We start from the raw sequence: 15,723 nt of genomic DNA, 5'->3' as shown, positions 1-15,723 counted from the left end.
TCAATCGATTTCTGCATAATTAAGAGAAATGCATCCAGCAGTCATCCCCACAAGCACTAATCCCTATTACTCCAATAACCCATCCCAGATCCGACTAGCTGATCCCCACAGCCCCAGCAACGGATTCCCAATGCCCAGCAGCAGTCCCGAATCGGGACTCACATCCTTCCGGTTTCGTCATCGACGTAGCTCCAACCCCGCAGCAACCTGATTGGTGCTTCTGTAGGAGCCAAGCGGCGTTTAGATCTCCGATTGGTAGGCAGGCTCGTCATGTTCGGTCGGCCGGAGGACGGAGCCCAGAGCCCGGAGACCTGAGCCGGGATGAGTTCGTTCGAGGGGCGGATGGCTGAGTACCCCGGCGTGTCCATCGATAGGTTCGACAGGAACAACCTGTTGGCCAAGGCTTTCTTCCTCTCTCACTGTCACAAAGGTGCGGAGATCCTCCCTCAGCTGCGGGTGGTTGGGGTAGGTGGACCTGTCACTGTTATCTGGGTCACAACGGTCACGTTTACTGTCACTGAATTTAAAACACGGTTGTTTTGCGGCGGCAGTACAAGGCAAAATAAGTTGAAATTTCAACTTTGTAAGGAAGTGTTGAGGAAGCAGAAGGACCTGGACAGATTGGGAGAATGGGCAAAGAAGTGGTAGATGGGTTGCAGTGCCAGGAAGAGTATGGTCGTGCACTTTGGTAGAAGGGCTATTTTGTAAACGGAGAGCGAACTGAGAAATCAGAGGTGCAAAGGGATTTAGGAGTCCTTGTGCAGGATTCCCTAAAGGTGGTAAGGAAGGCAAATGCAATGTTAGCATTCGTTTCGAGAGGACTGGATTATATTATGCCTTACAAAGCCTCAGCATTACATTCTTGCTTTTATATAAGCAAGGATATAACACTGAGGCATGTAAGGCTTTGGTCAGACTGCACTTGGAGTATTGTGAGTAGTTGTGGACCCATTATCTAAGAAAGGATGTGCTGGCATTGGAGAGAGGTGAGAGGAGGTTCATGACAATGATCCCGGGAATGAAAGGGTTAATGCATGAGATTTTTGATTGGAGAAAGGCTAACTTTGAGGAGCTGCGAAAGGATTTAGGAGTGGATTGGGACAATTTGTTTTATGGGAAGGATGTAATAGAGAGATGGAGGTCATTTAAAGGTGTAATTTTGAGGGTACAGAATCTTTATGTTCTGTTAGGTTGAAAGGAAAGGTTAAAAGTTTGAGAGAACCATGGTTTTCAAGGGATATTGGAAACTTGGTTTGGAAAAAGAGAGAGATCAACAATAAATATAGGCAGCATGGAGTAAATGAGGTGCTCGAGGAATATAAAGAATGTAAAAAGAATCTTAAAAAAGAAATTAGAAAAGCTAAAAGAAGATATGTGGTTGCTTTGGCAAGTAAGGTGAAAATAAATCCAAAGAGTTTCTACAGTTATATTAATAGCAAAAGGATAGTCAGGGTTAAAATTGATCCCTTAGAGAATCAGAGTGGACAGCTATGTGTGGAGCCAAAAGAGATGGGGGAGATTTTGAACAATTTCTTTTCTTCGGTATTCACTAAGGAGAAGGATATTGAATTGTGTAAGGTAAGGGAAACAAGTAGGGAAGTTATGGAAACTATGACGATTAAAGAGGAGGAAGTACTGGTGCTTTTAAGGAATATAAAAGTGGATAAATCTCCGGGTCCTGACAGGATATTCCCTAGGACCTTGAGGGAAGTTAGTGTCGAAATAGCAGGGACTCTGACAGAAATATTTTAAATGTCATTAGAAACGGGAATGGTGCTGGAGGATTGGTGTAATGTTCATGTTGTTCCATTGTTTAAAAAGGGTTCTAAGAGTAAACCTAGTAATTATAGGCCTGTAAGTTTGACGTCAGTGGTGGGTAAATTAATGGAAAGTATTCTTAGAGATGGTATATATAATTATCTGGATAGACAGGGTCTGATTAGGAACAGTCAACATGGATTTACAAATCTTATTGAATTTTTTGAAGAGGTTACTAGGAAAGTTGATGAGGGTAAAGCAGTGGATGTTGTCTATATGGACTTCAGTAAGGCCTTTGACAAGGTTCCGCATGGAAGGTTAGTTAGGAAGGTTCAATCTTTAGGTGTTAATATTGAAGTAGTAAAATGGATTCAATAGTGGCTGGATGGAAGATGCCAGAGAGTAGTGGTGGATAACTGTTTGTCAAGTTGGAGGCTGGTGACTAGTGGTGTGCCTCAGGGATCTGTATTGGGTCCAATGTTGTTTGTCATATTCATTAATGATCTGGACGATGGGATGGTAAATTGGATTAGTAAGTATGCAGATGATATGAAGATAGGTGGCGTTGTAGATAATGAAGTAGGTTTTGAAAGCTTGCAGAGAGATTTAGTCCAGTTAGAAGAGTGGGCTGAAAGATGGCAGATGGAGTTTAATGCTGATAAGTGTGAGGTGCTACATTTTGTTAGGAATAATCCAAATAGGACATACATGGTAAATGGTAGGGCATTGAAGAATGCAGTAGAACAGAGTGATCTAGGAATAATGGTGCATTGTTCCCTGAAGGTGGAATCTCATGTGGATAGGGTGGTGAAGAAAGCTTTCGGTATGCTGGCCTTTATAAATCAGAGCATTGAGTATAGGAGTTGTGATGTAATGTTAAAATTGTACAAGGCATTGGTAAGGCCAAATTTGGAGTGTTGTGTACAATTCTGGTCACCGAATTATAGGAAAGATGTCAACAAAATAGGGAGAGTACAGAGGAGATTTACTAGAATGTTATCTGGGTTTCAGCACCTAAGTTACAGAGAAAGGTTGAACAAGTTAGGTCTTTATTCTTTGGAACGTAGAAGGTTGAGGGAGGACTTGATAGAGGTATTTAGAATTGAGGGGGATAGATAGAGTTGATGTTGATAGGCTTTTTCCATAGAGAGTAGGGGAATTTCAAACAAGAGGACATGAGTTGAGAGTTAAGGGGCAAAAGGTTAGGGGTAACACGAGGGGGAATTTCTTTAATCAGAGAGTGGTAGCTGTGTGGAACGAGCTTCCAGTAGAAGTGGTAGAGGCAGGTTCAATATTGTCATTTAAAGTAAAATTGGATAGGTATATGGACAGGAAAGGAATGGAGGGTTATGGGCTGAGTGTGGGTCAGTGGGACTAGGTGAGAGTAAGCATTCGGCACGGACTAGAAAGGCCGAGATGGCCTGTTTCCGTGCTGTAATTGTTATATGGTTATATGGTATTCATTGATATTTAGAAGAATGAGGGAGATATCATTGAAACCTGTCAAATATTGAAAGGCCTAGATAGAGTCGAAGTGGACAGGATGTTTCTAAATAACAGGTGAGTCTAGGATTGGGAGCATAGTCTCAGAATAGTGATGTCTCTTTAGAACAGAAAAAGAGGAATTTCTTTAGGCACAAGGTAGTAAATCTCTGGAATTTATTGCCACAGATGGCTGTGGAGGCCAAGTCATTGGGTATATTTAAAGAGGAAATTGATAGATTTTTTATTAGTAAGCAGGTCAAAGGTTAAGGGGAAAGGCAGGAGAATGGGGTTGAGAGGGATAATAAATCAGGCATGATGGAACTGCAGAGCCAACTCGATGGGCTTGAATGGTCTAATTCTGGTCCTACATAGAAACACAGAAGAAACATAGAAAACCTACAGCACAATAAAGGCCCTTTGGCTTACAAAGTTATGCCGAACATGTCCCTACCTTGAAAATTACTAGGGTTTCCCATAGCCCTCTATTTTTCTAAGCTCCATGTACCTATCCAAAAGTCTCTTAAAAGACCCTATCGTATCCGTCTCCACCACCATTGCATGCAGCCCATTCCACGCACTCACTACGCTCTGCATTTTTAAAAAAAACTTACCCCTGACATCTCCTCTGTACCTGCTCCCAAGCACCTTAAACCTGTGCCCTCTTGTGGCAACCATTTCAGCCCTGGAAAAACGCCTCTGACTATCTATACGATCAATGCCTCTCATCATCTTATACATCTCTATGAAGTCACCTCTCATCCTCCGTCGCTCCAAGGAGAAAAGGCCGAGTTCACTCAACCTATTCTCATAAGGCATGCTCCCCAATCCAGGCATCATCCTTGTAAATCTCCTCTGCACCCTTTCTATGGCTTCCACATCCTTTCTGTAGTGAGACAACCAGAACTGAGCACAGTACTCCAAGTGGGGTCTGACCAGGATCCTATATAGCTGCAACATTACCTCTCAGCTCCTAAATCCAATTCCACAATATCTTATGCTCTAAAGGTCATATACCTATTCCGTGATGTTAGAATCAAGGGGACATGCCCTGAACGGTAAGGGTCCTTAGCAATGTGAGGCACCACCTCTTGAAGATGTCCTTGATGGTAGGGAGGCTGGACCCGGTGATGGAGCTGGTTGAGTCTACAACCCTCTGCAGCCTCTTGTGATCCTGTGCGTTGGAGCCTCCATTATTAGAATTTGATGCAACCAGTTGGAATGCTCTCCACTGTACATTTGTAGAAATTGCAGGAGTTACAATACCTGTGGTGGGTGTATTACGTCTGGTGTGGTCGTGTTGTAGGGGTGGGACTGCTTCACAAAGACGTGTGATCTCTCACCAGGATGGTGCTCAAGGGCTTGTTATAAGAGGAGACTGGTTGGTTGGGGCATTAACCTGGGAAGTTTGGGGAAGGTACCAGACAATTGGAAGTGATTCTCAGTCACAACGTGACACTCAGTCAATGGGCAGTGTGATAGTGTAGCAGTTAACGTAACCCTTTACGTCAATTCTTGCCACAGTCTGTAAGGAGTATGTTCTCCCTGTTCTCCATGTTTCCTCCATGAACTCCAGTTTCCTCCCACATTCCAAAGACGTACAGGTTAGTAAGTTGTGGGCATGCTATGTTAGCGATGGATGCATGGTAACACTTGTGGGCTGCCCCCAGCACGTTCTTGGACTGTATTAGTTGTTGATGCAAATGATGCATTTTGCTGTATGTTTCGATGTTTCAATGTACTTGTGCCGAAGTTAATCTTTAAATCTTTTTTAAAAAATTGTTAAAATCTGAATGGTAGGCAGCAGTTAGATTAACCCCATTATTGGCAAGATGTTCAAGTCAATAATCAAAGAGGAAATTGCTAATCATTCAGGAAAAGTGCTCATAAGTAAACCTAGACCATCAAGCCTAGGCAAATGCTATGTTGGCATTTATTTTGAGAGGACTAGACTCTAAAAGCAAAGATGTAATGTTGAGTTTTATGAAGCATTGGTGAGATCTCACTTTGAGCATCGTGAGTAGTTTTGGGGTCCCTTATCTAAGAAGGTATGTGCTGACATTGGAGAGAGTTCAAAGGAGGTTCACGAAAGTGATTCCGGGATTGAAAGATTTATCATGTGAGGAGCGTTTGATGGCTCTGGGGCTATATTCACTGGAATTCAGAATAATGAGGGGAGACCTCATTGAAACCTATCAGATTTTGAAGGGGCTCAATAGAGTGGTTGTAGAGAGGATGTTCCCAATGGTGGGAAAGGTCCATGACCAGAGGACACAGCCTCAGAATAATAATAAGTACTTTAATGATCCCGAGTGGGAAATTTTTTCATTACAGCAGCAATATACGCATTAATGTATCCAGTGTGCAATACTGTTCAAAATAATAAAGCAGAGGCTATTATCCTATGATGTGTGTTCTGCCACACAGAGATGAACTGTTAATATGCTTATTGCATTTGGTGGGAAAGATTTTCTGTAATGATCCTTATGACAGTGGAGCTGAATGACATCCATTTAGAATGGAGATGAGGAATTTCTTCAGCCAGAGAGTGGTAAATACGTGAAATTTGTTGCCACAGGTGGCTGTGAAGGCCAAGTCATCGGGTATATTTAAGGCAGAGGTTGTGGATTCTTGATTAGTCAGGGCGTGAAAGGATACAGGGCAAAGGCAGAAGATTGGAGATGAGAGGGAAATGGATCAGCCATGATGAAAATGGTGAAGCAGACTTGATGGGCCAAATGGCCTAATGGCCTAATTCTGCTCCAATATCTTACGGTCTTGTCTTGTGCTTTGATGAAGGGTTACTATTTTAACAAATTTGCTTGAATTCTTTAAGGATCTAACAGGGAGAGTTGGTAGAGGGGAACCTGTAGAATAAAGTTCAAACTACATTTATTATCAAAGTATGTATGCAGTATGCAACCTTGAGATTCATCTTCTTGTAGGCAGCCACAAAACAAAGAAACACCACAGAACTCATTTAAAAAAAACCCGTACAGCAAAGACCATCAAATGCCCAATGTGAGGAAAAAGAAACAAATTATGCAAACAATGTTAAAAAAAAGTAGACAGTAACACAGAACATGAACTACAGAGTCGCCGAAAGTGAATTCACAGCCACCAGGTCAGTTCGACGCTGTTCTGATGGTTGCACCCACAGCTGCAGTCAGTTCGATGCTGAACTACCCCGATCAAATAGTGAAATAGTTTTTTTTTAAAGTAAACAGAAGCACACAGATCGTGAACTGTAGATGTAATGTATCTAGATTTCTGAGAAGCACTTGTACTCAACTCCAGTAATTTACAATGGACGTTTAAAAAAAAAAGGAAGATTCCTTGCTTTGTAAGATTATCTAAGGATAGTTAGCTTTTGCCTATTAGATGTCACGTAGTAGTAATGCGATACTCCAGTCGAGTATGATATTTTCCGAAGGGGCTGGCTGTAGGTGGGTCTTCAGGTGGCGTTTGAGGTTGATCCGGGATCCACGTGTTCCAAGGATCTTCCAGAGCTCATGATCCTGCCCCCTTCACAGGCTGATCGCCATGGACTTAATCCGGAATGTCTAAGGTGGATTCTCGGAATGGAGAACACCCGTGCGTGACTTTGGTTAATATGGGAGGCCGATGCAAGGTCAGGGTCCAGTGTCAGGTGTGGTGTGTAACGGCACTGTTGTACAACATGCTCTGGTATTTTCGAACTGGATCTGTGGTGTTCTCAACTGGGAAATGGAATGATTGAGTAATGGAATTTCCAAACTCTTTGTCTGCAGATCACATGAAAGGATTAAGAGCTCCTGTCCTGCAGAGACGGTTGGAATGCAGGTACTAATTCTGATTTGTGTTATCTCTTGAATGTTTTATATATAATTTTGAATTTTTATATATAATTTCTGGTGATAATTGATTTATTATTATCACGTGTACTGAGGTATAATGAAAACATGCCTTGCACACGATCCATACAGATCAGATCAGGTAGAACAAGGTAAAACAATAACAGAATGCAGAATAAAGTGGAACAGTTATAGAGAAAGTACAGTGCAGGTAGACAATAAGGTGCAAGGTCCTAGCGAGGTAGATTGTGAGGTCAGGAATCCATCTTGTACTATGAAACCCTTCCTTACACTGCAGGGTAGAAGACGTCCTTCAGTCTGTGTGCTTACAGGTACCTTCTGCCCAATGGGAGAGGCGAGAAGACACAACGTCTGGGGTGGCTGTGGTCTTTGATTATGAGGCAGCGAGAAGTGGAGACTGGTGGTCCTCGCCCTTTTTTCTACCCGTGGCCCTCTGTGGCCCCTACCCCCCGCATCCCCTCCCATCCCCAAACACATACAAGCTAGGCTGTTTTGCTGCCTTATTTGCATCATCATCACAGGAGTTCCCAACCGTTTTTATACTATGGACCCTTACTATTAACTGAGGTTGGGAACCCCTGATCTAGCATATTTGCCCATTAATTTCATTAAGTTAAATTGCATTTATTAATTTATTTTTTATTTATATATTGTTGTAACATTTCATTAAGACAGTAAACTTATCATGGCCCACTTAGAAACTCCTGTGGCTCAGTTTCTTGTATTTTACTTGTGGCCCCTGTGAAATCCAGCACGGCCCCATGTGGAGAACCACTGGTGCAGAAGGTCCGTGGAGGGGGAGCTGGTTTTCCTGATCTCTCTTCACAACTCTCTGCGGTTTCTTGCGGTCACGGGCAGAGTGGTTGTCATATTCTGCACTAACCTATCTCCTGAGGTATGGATGTCAAGAAAGTGGGAAGTGGCTATAATTTGCAAATTCCTTCTCCAGCCCTTTACCTTTCCCATCTATCACCTCCCAGCTTCTTGCTTCATCCTCCCTCACTCACCCACCAGGTTCACCTATTACTATCTTCCCCTCTCCCCACTTCTTATTCTGGCATCTTCCCCCTTCCTTTCCAGTCCTAATGAAAGATCTCAACTGGAAAATTTTCCACAGATGCAGTCTGACCTGCTGAGTTCCTCCAGAATTTTGTGTGTGTTGCTCTATAATTTTCACGTTTTTTTCCCGACCACCAATTGCAAAAGCATCTGTGTACCAAACAAATCGTTGATCTGATGTGTTCCCTCAGTTATGAGTGGTGGAAGCTATATTCAAGTGATCTTTCCGGTCCGTGGAGCAGGTTAGTGTCTGAACTGTTGGCGTTGAATTGTTAACTGACACACTGCAGCTGCTGTACCAACTTACTGACAGACCAGGTGTTGTTTCCACACAGCGGAACTCAACCAACTTGTCCTTTTACGGCTATATCTGACAAGGTTATCACCTGTGCTGATCACTATCCACCCAGAGGAGAGCTGTAGATGAAAGTTATAAAAGGATGTAACGTGATCACTCGAGTTGAGTATGATGTTCTCCAAAAGGGGGGTTGTCTGTTGGTGACTCTTCAGGTGGCTGATCTAGGATGTTAGTGGATCCCTCAGAGGAGAACGCCTGTGCGTGACTTTGTTTAACATGATGTGCGGGCAGCCGCCACATGGTCCTCAACAGATTGGGGTCAGGGTTTAGTGGCATGGAATGCAAGGCAATGGGGGACCCTTCACTCTGCAGCCTGCCTCCACCAGCTCCACGGTTGGATCGCTCTGTCTAGAACTTCCCCCCCATCTTGACCTTACCACCATGGGTGATCCTACCATGAGCTAAGTTCCAGACAGCATTGCTCTCAGGGTCTCAGGAACTCTCAAGTCTCTCCAACACAAGGTGACAATCCTCGGAGAAGGACGTGTAATGGAAGAGCACATTTGCATCAACACCCAACACACCCAAGGACGTGCTGGGGTTGCCTGTAAGTGCCACGACATGTTCTGGCACCAGCACAGCATGCCTCAGTGCTCAGCAGAACAACACAGAACACAACAAGCAATAAAACATCATTAGCAAAACAAACCCCTTTCCTCCCCCACCCCCCATCCACTCGGGGACCGGCCTCTGGGCTTTCAGACCCCAGGCTTCAGCTTCAAATTCTGATCGACCTTCAGGCTTTGATCTTTGGTAAATGTTAATTCCCTCCAACATCGGCAGGCCACGGCTACGTTGTGTGTCATCTACGGCAACAGTTCAGGACTCAAGAAGGGTCTCGCCCTGAAACCGCGACTGTTTATTCCACCCCCCCCCCCATAGATGCTGCCTGACCTGCTGAGTTCCTCCAGCATTTTGTGTGTGTGTGTGTGTGTGTGTGTTGCTTTGAATTTCTAGCACCTGCAGAATTTCTCGTGTTAGTACGTGTTCGTCTCTTTTTTTATTTGAATATTTTAGTAATATTTCTTAAAACAGTAAACTTATCATGGTCCATTCTGAGATTCTTATGGTCCCCAGTTTCTTGTTCTTTACTTGTGGAAGTCTGGCATGGACCCTGGGGGGGGGGGGGTAGGTGGGGTGACAGATGACACACATTGAAGACCGTTGGACTGCAAGATACAAAAGCAGCCACCTGGGCTGTTGCAGCCGCACTCTACAATGGCTTGGCTTCTACCATCAGGAAGATTGGAGGGTCTCTTTATTAGGAGTCCTCCCCCTTTTACACCGGGGTCCTGGGGTGGAGAGGGTTGCACAGAGCAGTGTCGTATAACAAATCCTTAAGTCAGTTTAAAGACTCCCCAGACTCCTTTCACTTCTGTGGCTGGGAGGAGACAGTGTACCACTGTATATGGAACTTATAGTGAGAGGTTACAGTCTCTGTTTGAGTATCTGAAGAGGCTGCTCCTCAAATTCTAGTTGCTCTTCAATCCCACACTCCTGATCTTCAGCCCCCCCACCACCACCCCAGCACCCAGTGCAGAGGGAAGAGAGTTGCTCAGGGGATCTCCTGGTTGTGTGGCTGCTTGGCCTGGCCATTGTGGCAGGTGGTCAAGGGTTCTGCCCAGGCCGACGGCCTCTCCTCTTCCAGGGTTACATCCATGCCCATGTGTCCCTGGAGAGGGAGCACACGATATCCATGGTTATGAGGATAAGTCATGTACACAAACACATGTATATCATGGCCAAGAAAGTTCAACACCTATACTTCCTCAAGGCTAAAGAATTTTGGCGTGTCCCCATTGATATTTACCAATACACTATAGAAAGCATGGTGTCTGGATGCAATACGGCTTGTATGGCAACTGCTCTGCCCGTGACCTGAAGGAACTGTAGAGAGTTGTGGACACAGTTCAGCGTATTACTGAAACCCGCCTCCCCATGAACTCTGTCTTCACCTCGATACCTCAGTGAAGTGGCCAGTGTAATCAAAACCCCACCCACCCTGGATCTTCTCTCTTCTCCCCTCTCTCACCGGGCAGAAGGTACAAAAGCCTGAAAGCATGACCCACCAGGCTCAATAAGTTAGACTCCTGACCTCGTAATCTACCTTATTGTCTGCCTGAACTGCAGTTTCTCTGTAACTGTTACACTTCATTCTGCATTCTGTTATCGTTTGCCCTTGTTCTACCTCAATGAGTCACAAACTCCAGTGGATGACCACTGAATCTGGATTTCTGAGCTCGAGAGGCTGGGACCGCCCCCAGTGCAGCGGTCTTTCCACTTAAAAAAACCTGTCCCACACAAGTTTCCTGAGATTGTCGGACACGATCGACAGTCACCGTGTAATAATCTGATCTGTACGAACGGTCTGCAAGACGAGTTTTTCATTGTATCTCAGTACATGTGACAATAATATTCCAATTCATTGGAGGATTTCTGGGACCAGTGGGTGCCACAGAGCCTCCAGTGTATTCTGGATAGTATTCAGGTGAAATATTTAAGGGGAAACTGAGGGGCAACAACTTCTTCCCTCAGAGAATGGTGTGAGTGTGGAAGTAGTGAATGTGGATTTGATTACAGCATTTAAGAACATGGATGGGAGGGCTATGGTAAATGTATACAATACACAACCTGAAGTTCTTGTTCTTCACAGACATCCACGAAAACAGAAGAGTGCGCCAAAGAATGAGTGATAGTAAAAAAATGTTAGAATCCCAATGGCTCCCCCAAAGCAATAACCTGCCCCCATCCCCTTACTTCAGCAAAAAAAAGCATCAGCTCCCTCCACCCACCAAGCAAGCAGTAGCAAAGCCCCCAAGAAAGACCACGAACTGCAGTGCAACAAAAACGAATCATTCATCCAACAATTTGACATACCGCAGACGCTCTCTCTCTAGTAAAGGGACCGAGAGGTATCACCCTTTCACAGGGATAGCGGAGACAAAAACAAAACAGCTTGCTGATTTATGGTGTTAAAGCCTGCTGTGTCACTTCTTTGTCCAAGATCTCCTACTCAAGAATCAACAACAAACTCTTCCCCCACTGATGAGGAAAGAGAGAGAGCGTGCAATTTGCCGAGCACAGAGCCCCCGACAGCCAATCCTCTGTCCTTGATGTTCCATTTTCTCCCACAATGCTTCAGTTGGCGGCACTGGCACAGAATCAGCTTGTCCTCAGGGCCAAAGGCACGCCTGTCCTCTAGGCTGCGTCCTTGGGATATCGATGAATGGCCAGGAGCAGGCCCCATTGCTGCAAAAAACTGAAGCTTGAGTGTTGCTCTAGGTTGGGGTCTTCGACAGAACCCCATCCACCTTGAAAGGGAAAAAGAGAGACATTAACGGCAGGTATTCAGCTGTTTCCACAGATGAGCTTGAAGATGTCACTGTCGAATGCCATCATTGCTCCGGTCATATTTGTAGCTTCATACATACCATGTCATGGTGTAATTACTGAGTAAACCTCCTTTGGGAAAGGAAAGAAAATGTCAATGCATCATGGGAATGCCAACACCACCTCCAGGTACCATCCTTCCCCAAATGTCTCAACACGCTGACTTGGAAATGTATCTCCATCCTCTTACCAGCAGTGGTCAAAATCCTGGAAGTTCCTCTTCAAATTAAGAGAGGGAACACCTTCATAAATGGAACACCGGAGTTCAAGTTAGTCCATCACCATCTTCTCGTGGAACAGTAAATAATCTGACACTGCTGACCAGGATGTGATCCCAGCCTGAAGGCTGTTAATAGTTGGTCTGAGCAACTTGATTGCTTGAAAAAACCAACAAAAGGTGGTGGATGCAGGCCAGTCCATCAAAGGAAAAGCCTTCCCCCAACATTGAGCACATTTGCATGGAGTATTGGCACAAGAAAGCAGCATCCATCATCAGAGGCCACCACCATCCAGGCCCGGCTCTCTTCTTGTGGCTGCTATCGGGAACCATCAGACTCCTGAATCGGCGTGTGTATATGAGGGGTGATTGATAAGTTTGTGGCCTAAGGTAGAAGGGGGTGAGTTATACAGCAAACAGGAGGAAATCTGCAGATGCCGGAAATTCAAACAATACACACAAAATGCTGGTGGAACGCAGCATTTTGGGCCCAAACATTGACTGTACTTCTTCCTATAGATGCTGCCTGGCCTGCTGCGTTCCACCAGCATTTTGTGTGTGTGTGTGTTGCTTGAGTTATACAGCTCTCGTTACATGCACTTGCAGTTCAACTCTTTCAGTTATTGTGCAGAAAGTTTGAAGTTAATAACTCATCTCCTTCTACCTTAGGCCACAAACTTATCAGTCACCCCGTGTATATACACATCACATGTGTGTATATATATAAAATCTCTTTCACACATTGGTTATTTGTCAGTCTTCACTTCTGAATAGTTCTCTTTATTGATTCTATTGTAGTTCTATGTTCTACTGTGAATGCCTACAAGAAAGTGAATCTCAGGGTAGTATATAGTGACATATACATATTTTGATAATAAATTTATTTTGAACTTTTAATAGAATGGATCTTTTTTCTTTTCATTTTACAGTCTGAAGCTGAGACTCTACTGTTCACCTGTCACAAAGGAGATTCTGCTAACAAGTAAAAAATATAAATTTTGGGAGAATTATATCGTAAGTTCCTTTTTCAATTCCTTTCTACTTGCTGTGTTTAGTGAAGCTGCTACGTGGTCTCTCCAAAGGGGTCATCTCAGTGTGTGAGATCGCACTGTGTGGCCAGCTGCTCTGAAATGCATCATGGGTGAGCATGTGTAACATATATATATTTCACTGAGCACTCTCTGTTATAACATGGTTCAATTCATGTCACAGTTGCAGAGTTAGAGAAAGAAATAAGCCATTTGGCCCATCTATACTAATCCCATTTATCCAACGATAGCCTTTGAAAGGGGGAATGCAACGATAATGATTAACTTTATTTGTCACATGTATATTGAAACATCCAGTGAAATATGTGGTATCAATGACCAACACAGTTCAAGGACGCGCTGGGGGCAACCCACAAGTGTCATGACACTTCCAATGCCAACATAGCATGCCCATACTTACTAACCCTTACCCATATGACTTTGGAAGGTGGTAGGAAACCCATGCAGCTACAGGAAAAAGGAACAAACTCCTTACAGACAGCGGCGCAAACTGAACCCTAGTCACTGGTGCTGTAAAGCGTAACGCGAACTGCTACACTACTGTGCTGCCCTGCAGGCTGTTTCTTTACCCCTGTCCCCCTTTCATCCCACCACTTCTCAACATAAAATATTGTTCCTGCAAATTTCAGCTAGCTTTTGAGTTGGTGCGGATTTGCTGATCAATAGCTGTCAGTTCAGCAGCACCATCAAAGGTGCTTTCTTTTGTCCGAGAGATGGACTTCCCTGTCCCGTCGGCTTAGCATTAACAATCCCACAACCAGTGTTTTGAAGAAGACTTGGGAAGTGTCCTGGAGCCAACTTCTGACTGACAATTTTCCCCCACTCCACACACCCCATCAATCACCCAAAACCAATTAGAGTTAAACTCTGTAATTCCAGCATGCTCCACATTTTGGTATTGGACAGGCAGATTTTTCTGGATGTCCAATTAATACCCCGAAAACACTTTTAATTTACTTTTGTTTAGTTGTTACGCTGTGTTATAAATTTTAGAGAGCCCAGTAAGGTTAAAGGGAGTGTGGGAGTCGCAGGGCCTGTGAAGTGTCGGGGGACATTACCTGTGAGCCAGGGAGCGAACCATCGGCACTTGGAGCAGTCAGAGAGTGGCTCATTGAAGTTTAATTGCACCTAGTCATTGTCACATCAGAGTTCGTTCGTGGCACCATTGTTTGCTACGTTGGGAGCTACAACATTTACTTTTTTCCTCCTCCTTTACGTGATCTCACCTATCCCCTGCCAGCTTGTGCTCCTTCTCCTGACCCCCCCCCCCCCCAAAACAACTTATTCTGGTTTCTGCCCCCTTCCTTTCCTATTGAAGGGTCTTGGCCTGAAATGCCCTCTGTTTATTCTCCTCCATAGATGCTGCCTGACCTGCTGGGTTCCTCTAGCATTTTTGTGTATTATTCTGGATTTCCAGCATCTGCAGAATCTCATGTGTTTATGATTTCCTACCCCATGCCGCCTGTTGTGTCTATTAATCTCTCTATTTCCTTAACGTTAACTAGATGTAGTGAAAGACTTTGTAACACCTTGGGATGTGAAGGGCACTTGTAAAAATGAAAGTCTTGCAAATGAAAGCGTCAAGATATTAGAACGTGGAACAATTTGGAGGAGTAAGTTTTAGTTCTGTGTTGACCTAAGCTCTATTTAAACTATTTGGTGAGTAAAACACAGCAATTGTTTGTCTTTTTCAGACTGCTATTGAAGTTGAAACACCAACTCAGATCTCCTTGATTGATGAAGCAACAGGAAAGGTAAAGATGTGCCTCTTCCTCTTTCTGAGCTTCCCACACGGCTGATATGACCGTAAATATTCTGATCTGAAAACAAGGCTTTCCTAAATAGAGTCATAGCGCACTACAGCACAGAAACAGGCCCTTTGGTCCATCTAGTCCATGCTGAACTGGTATTCTGCCTCGTCCCCTTGACCTGCACCCGGACCATATCTCTGCATATACTCTGATCTGTGTAGTTTCCAAACTTCTCTTGGATTTTGCAGTCAAACCCACGTCCACCACTTCTGCTGGCAGCTCGTTCCATACTCTCACCTCTCTCTTGAGAGAAGTTCCCCTTCAGGTTCCCTTAAATATTTCACCTTTCACCCTTAACCCATATCTCTAGTTCTAGCCTCACTCAACCTCAGTGGGAAAAGCCTACTTGTAATTACCATAAATATACCCCTCATAATTTTGTATACCTCTATCAAATCTCCCCTCATTCTTGTACACTCCAGGAATAAAGTCTTAACCTATTCGATCTTTTCCCTTTAACCCAGGTCGTCAAGTCCTGGCAACATCCTTGTTTATTTTCTCCATACTCTTTCAATCTTATTGATATCTTTCCTGAAGTATTAATTGTATTAAAATAACAGTATTAAATGGACTTTGATGAATGCGAGGTTAGCTTTGAACAGGCTAATGTGCTGGAGCATGCCAAGTTTTGGAGCTTTTGGAAACGTTAGGATAGATAAGTCTCTGGGGCTGGGCAGGATATACCCCAGGTTACTACGGGAAGTGAGGGACGAAATTGCTGGGACACTGACGATAATCTTTGCAA

At 44.1% G+C, this 15,723-nt stretch overlaps 1 protein-coding gene across 7 annotated transcripts in view; it reads left to right on the top strand.

The window, feature by feature from the left end:
- The window catches only part of dclre1c (DNA cross-link repair 1C, PSO2 homolog (S. cerevisiae)), a 102,013-nt gene that overhangs the window by 43,140 nt on the left and 43,150 nt on the right, over positions 1-15,723 (top strand). For 3 of the 7 annotated variants that reach the window (XM_073066445.1, XM_073066440.1, XM_073066439.1), the window contains exons 1-4: positions 279-430; positions 7,011-7,062; positions 13,048-13,132; positions 14,862-14,921. In XM_073066445.1, coding sequence (XP_072922546.1) covers positions 322-430; positions 7,011-7,062; positions 13,048-13,132; positions 14,862-14,921 — 306 coding nt within the window. In that variant the 5' untranslated portion in view covers positions 279-321. Of the gene's footprint in view, positions 1-278; positions 466-4,817; positions 4,845-7,010; positions 7,063-13,047; positions 13,133-14,706; positions 14,781-14,861; positions 14,922-15,723 lie in introns of those variants that run through there. The other 4 variants (XM_073066443.1, XM_073066444.1, XM_073066441.1 and 1 more) reach the window with 4 other exon arrangements.

The sequence above is a fragment of the Hemitrygon akajei genome, chromosome 14 (genome assembly GCF_048418815.1).
Source record: "Hemitrygon akajei chromosome 14, sHemAka1.3, whole genome shotgun sequence".
Lineage (NCBI taxonomy): Eukaryota > Metazoa > Chordata > Chondrichthyes > Myliobatiformes > Dasyatidae > Hemitrygon > Hemitrygon akajei.
This window is presented reverse-complemented; position numbering and strand designations above follow the sequence as displayed.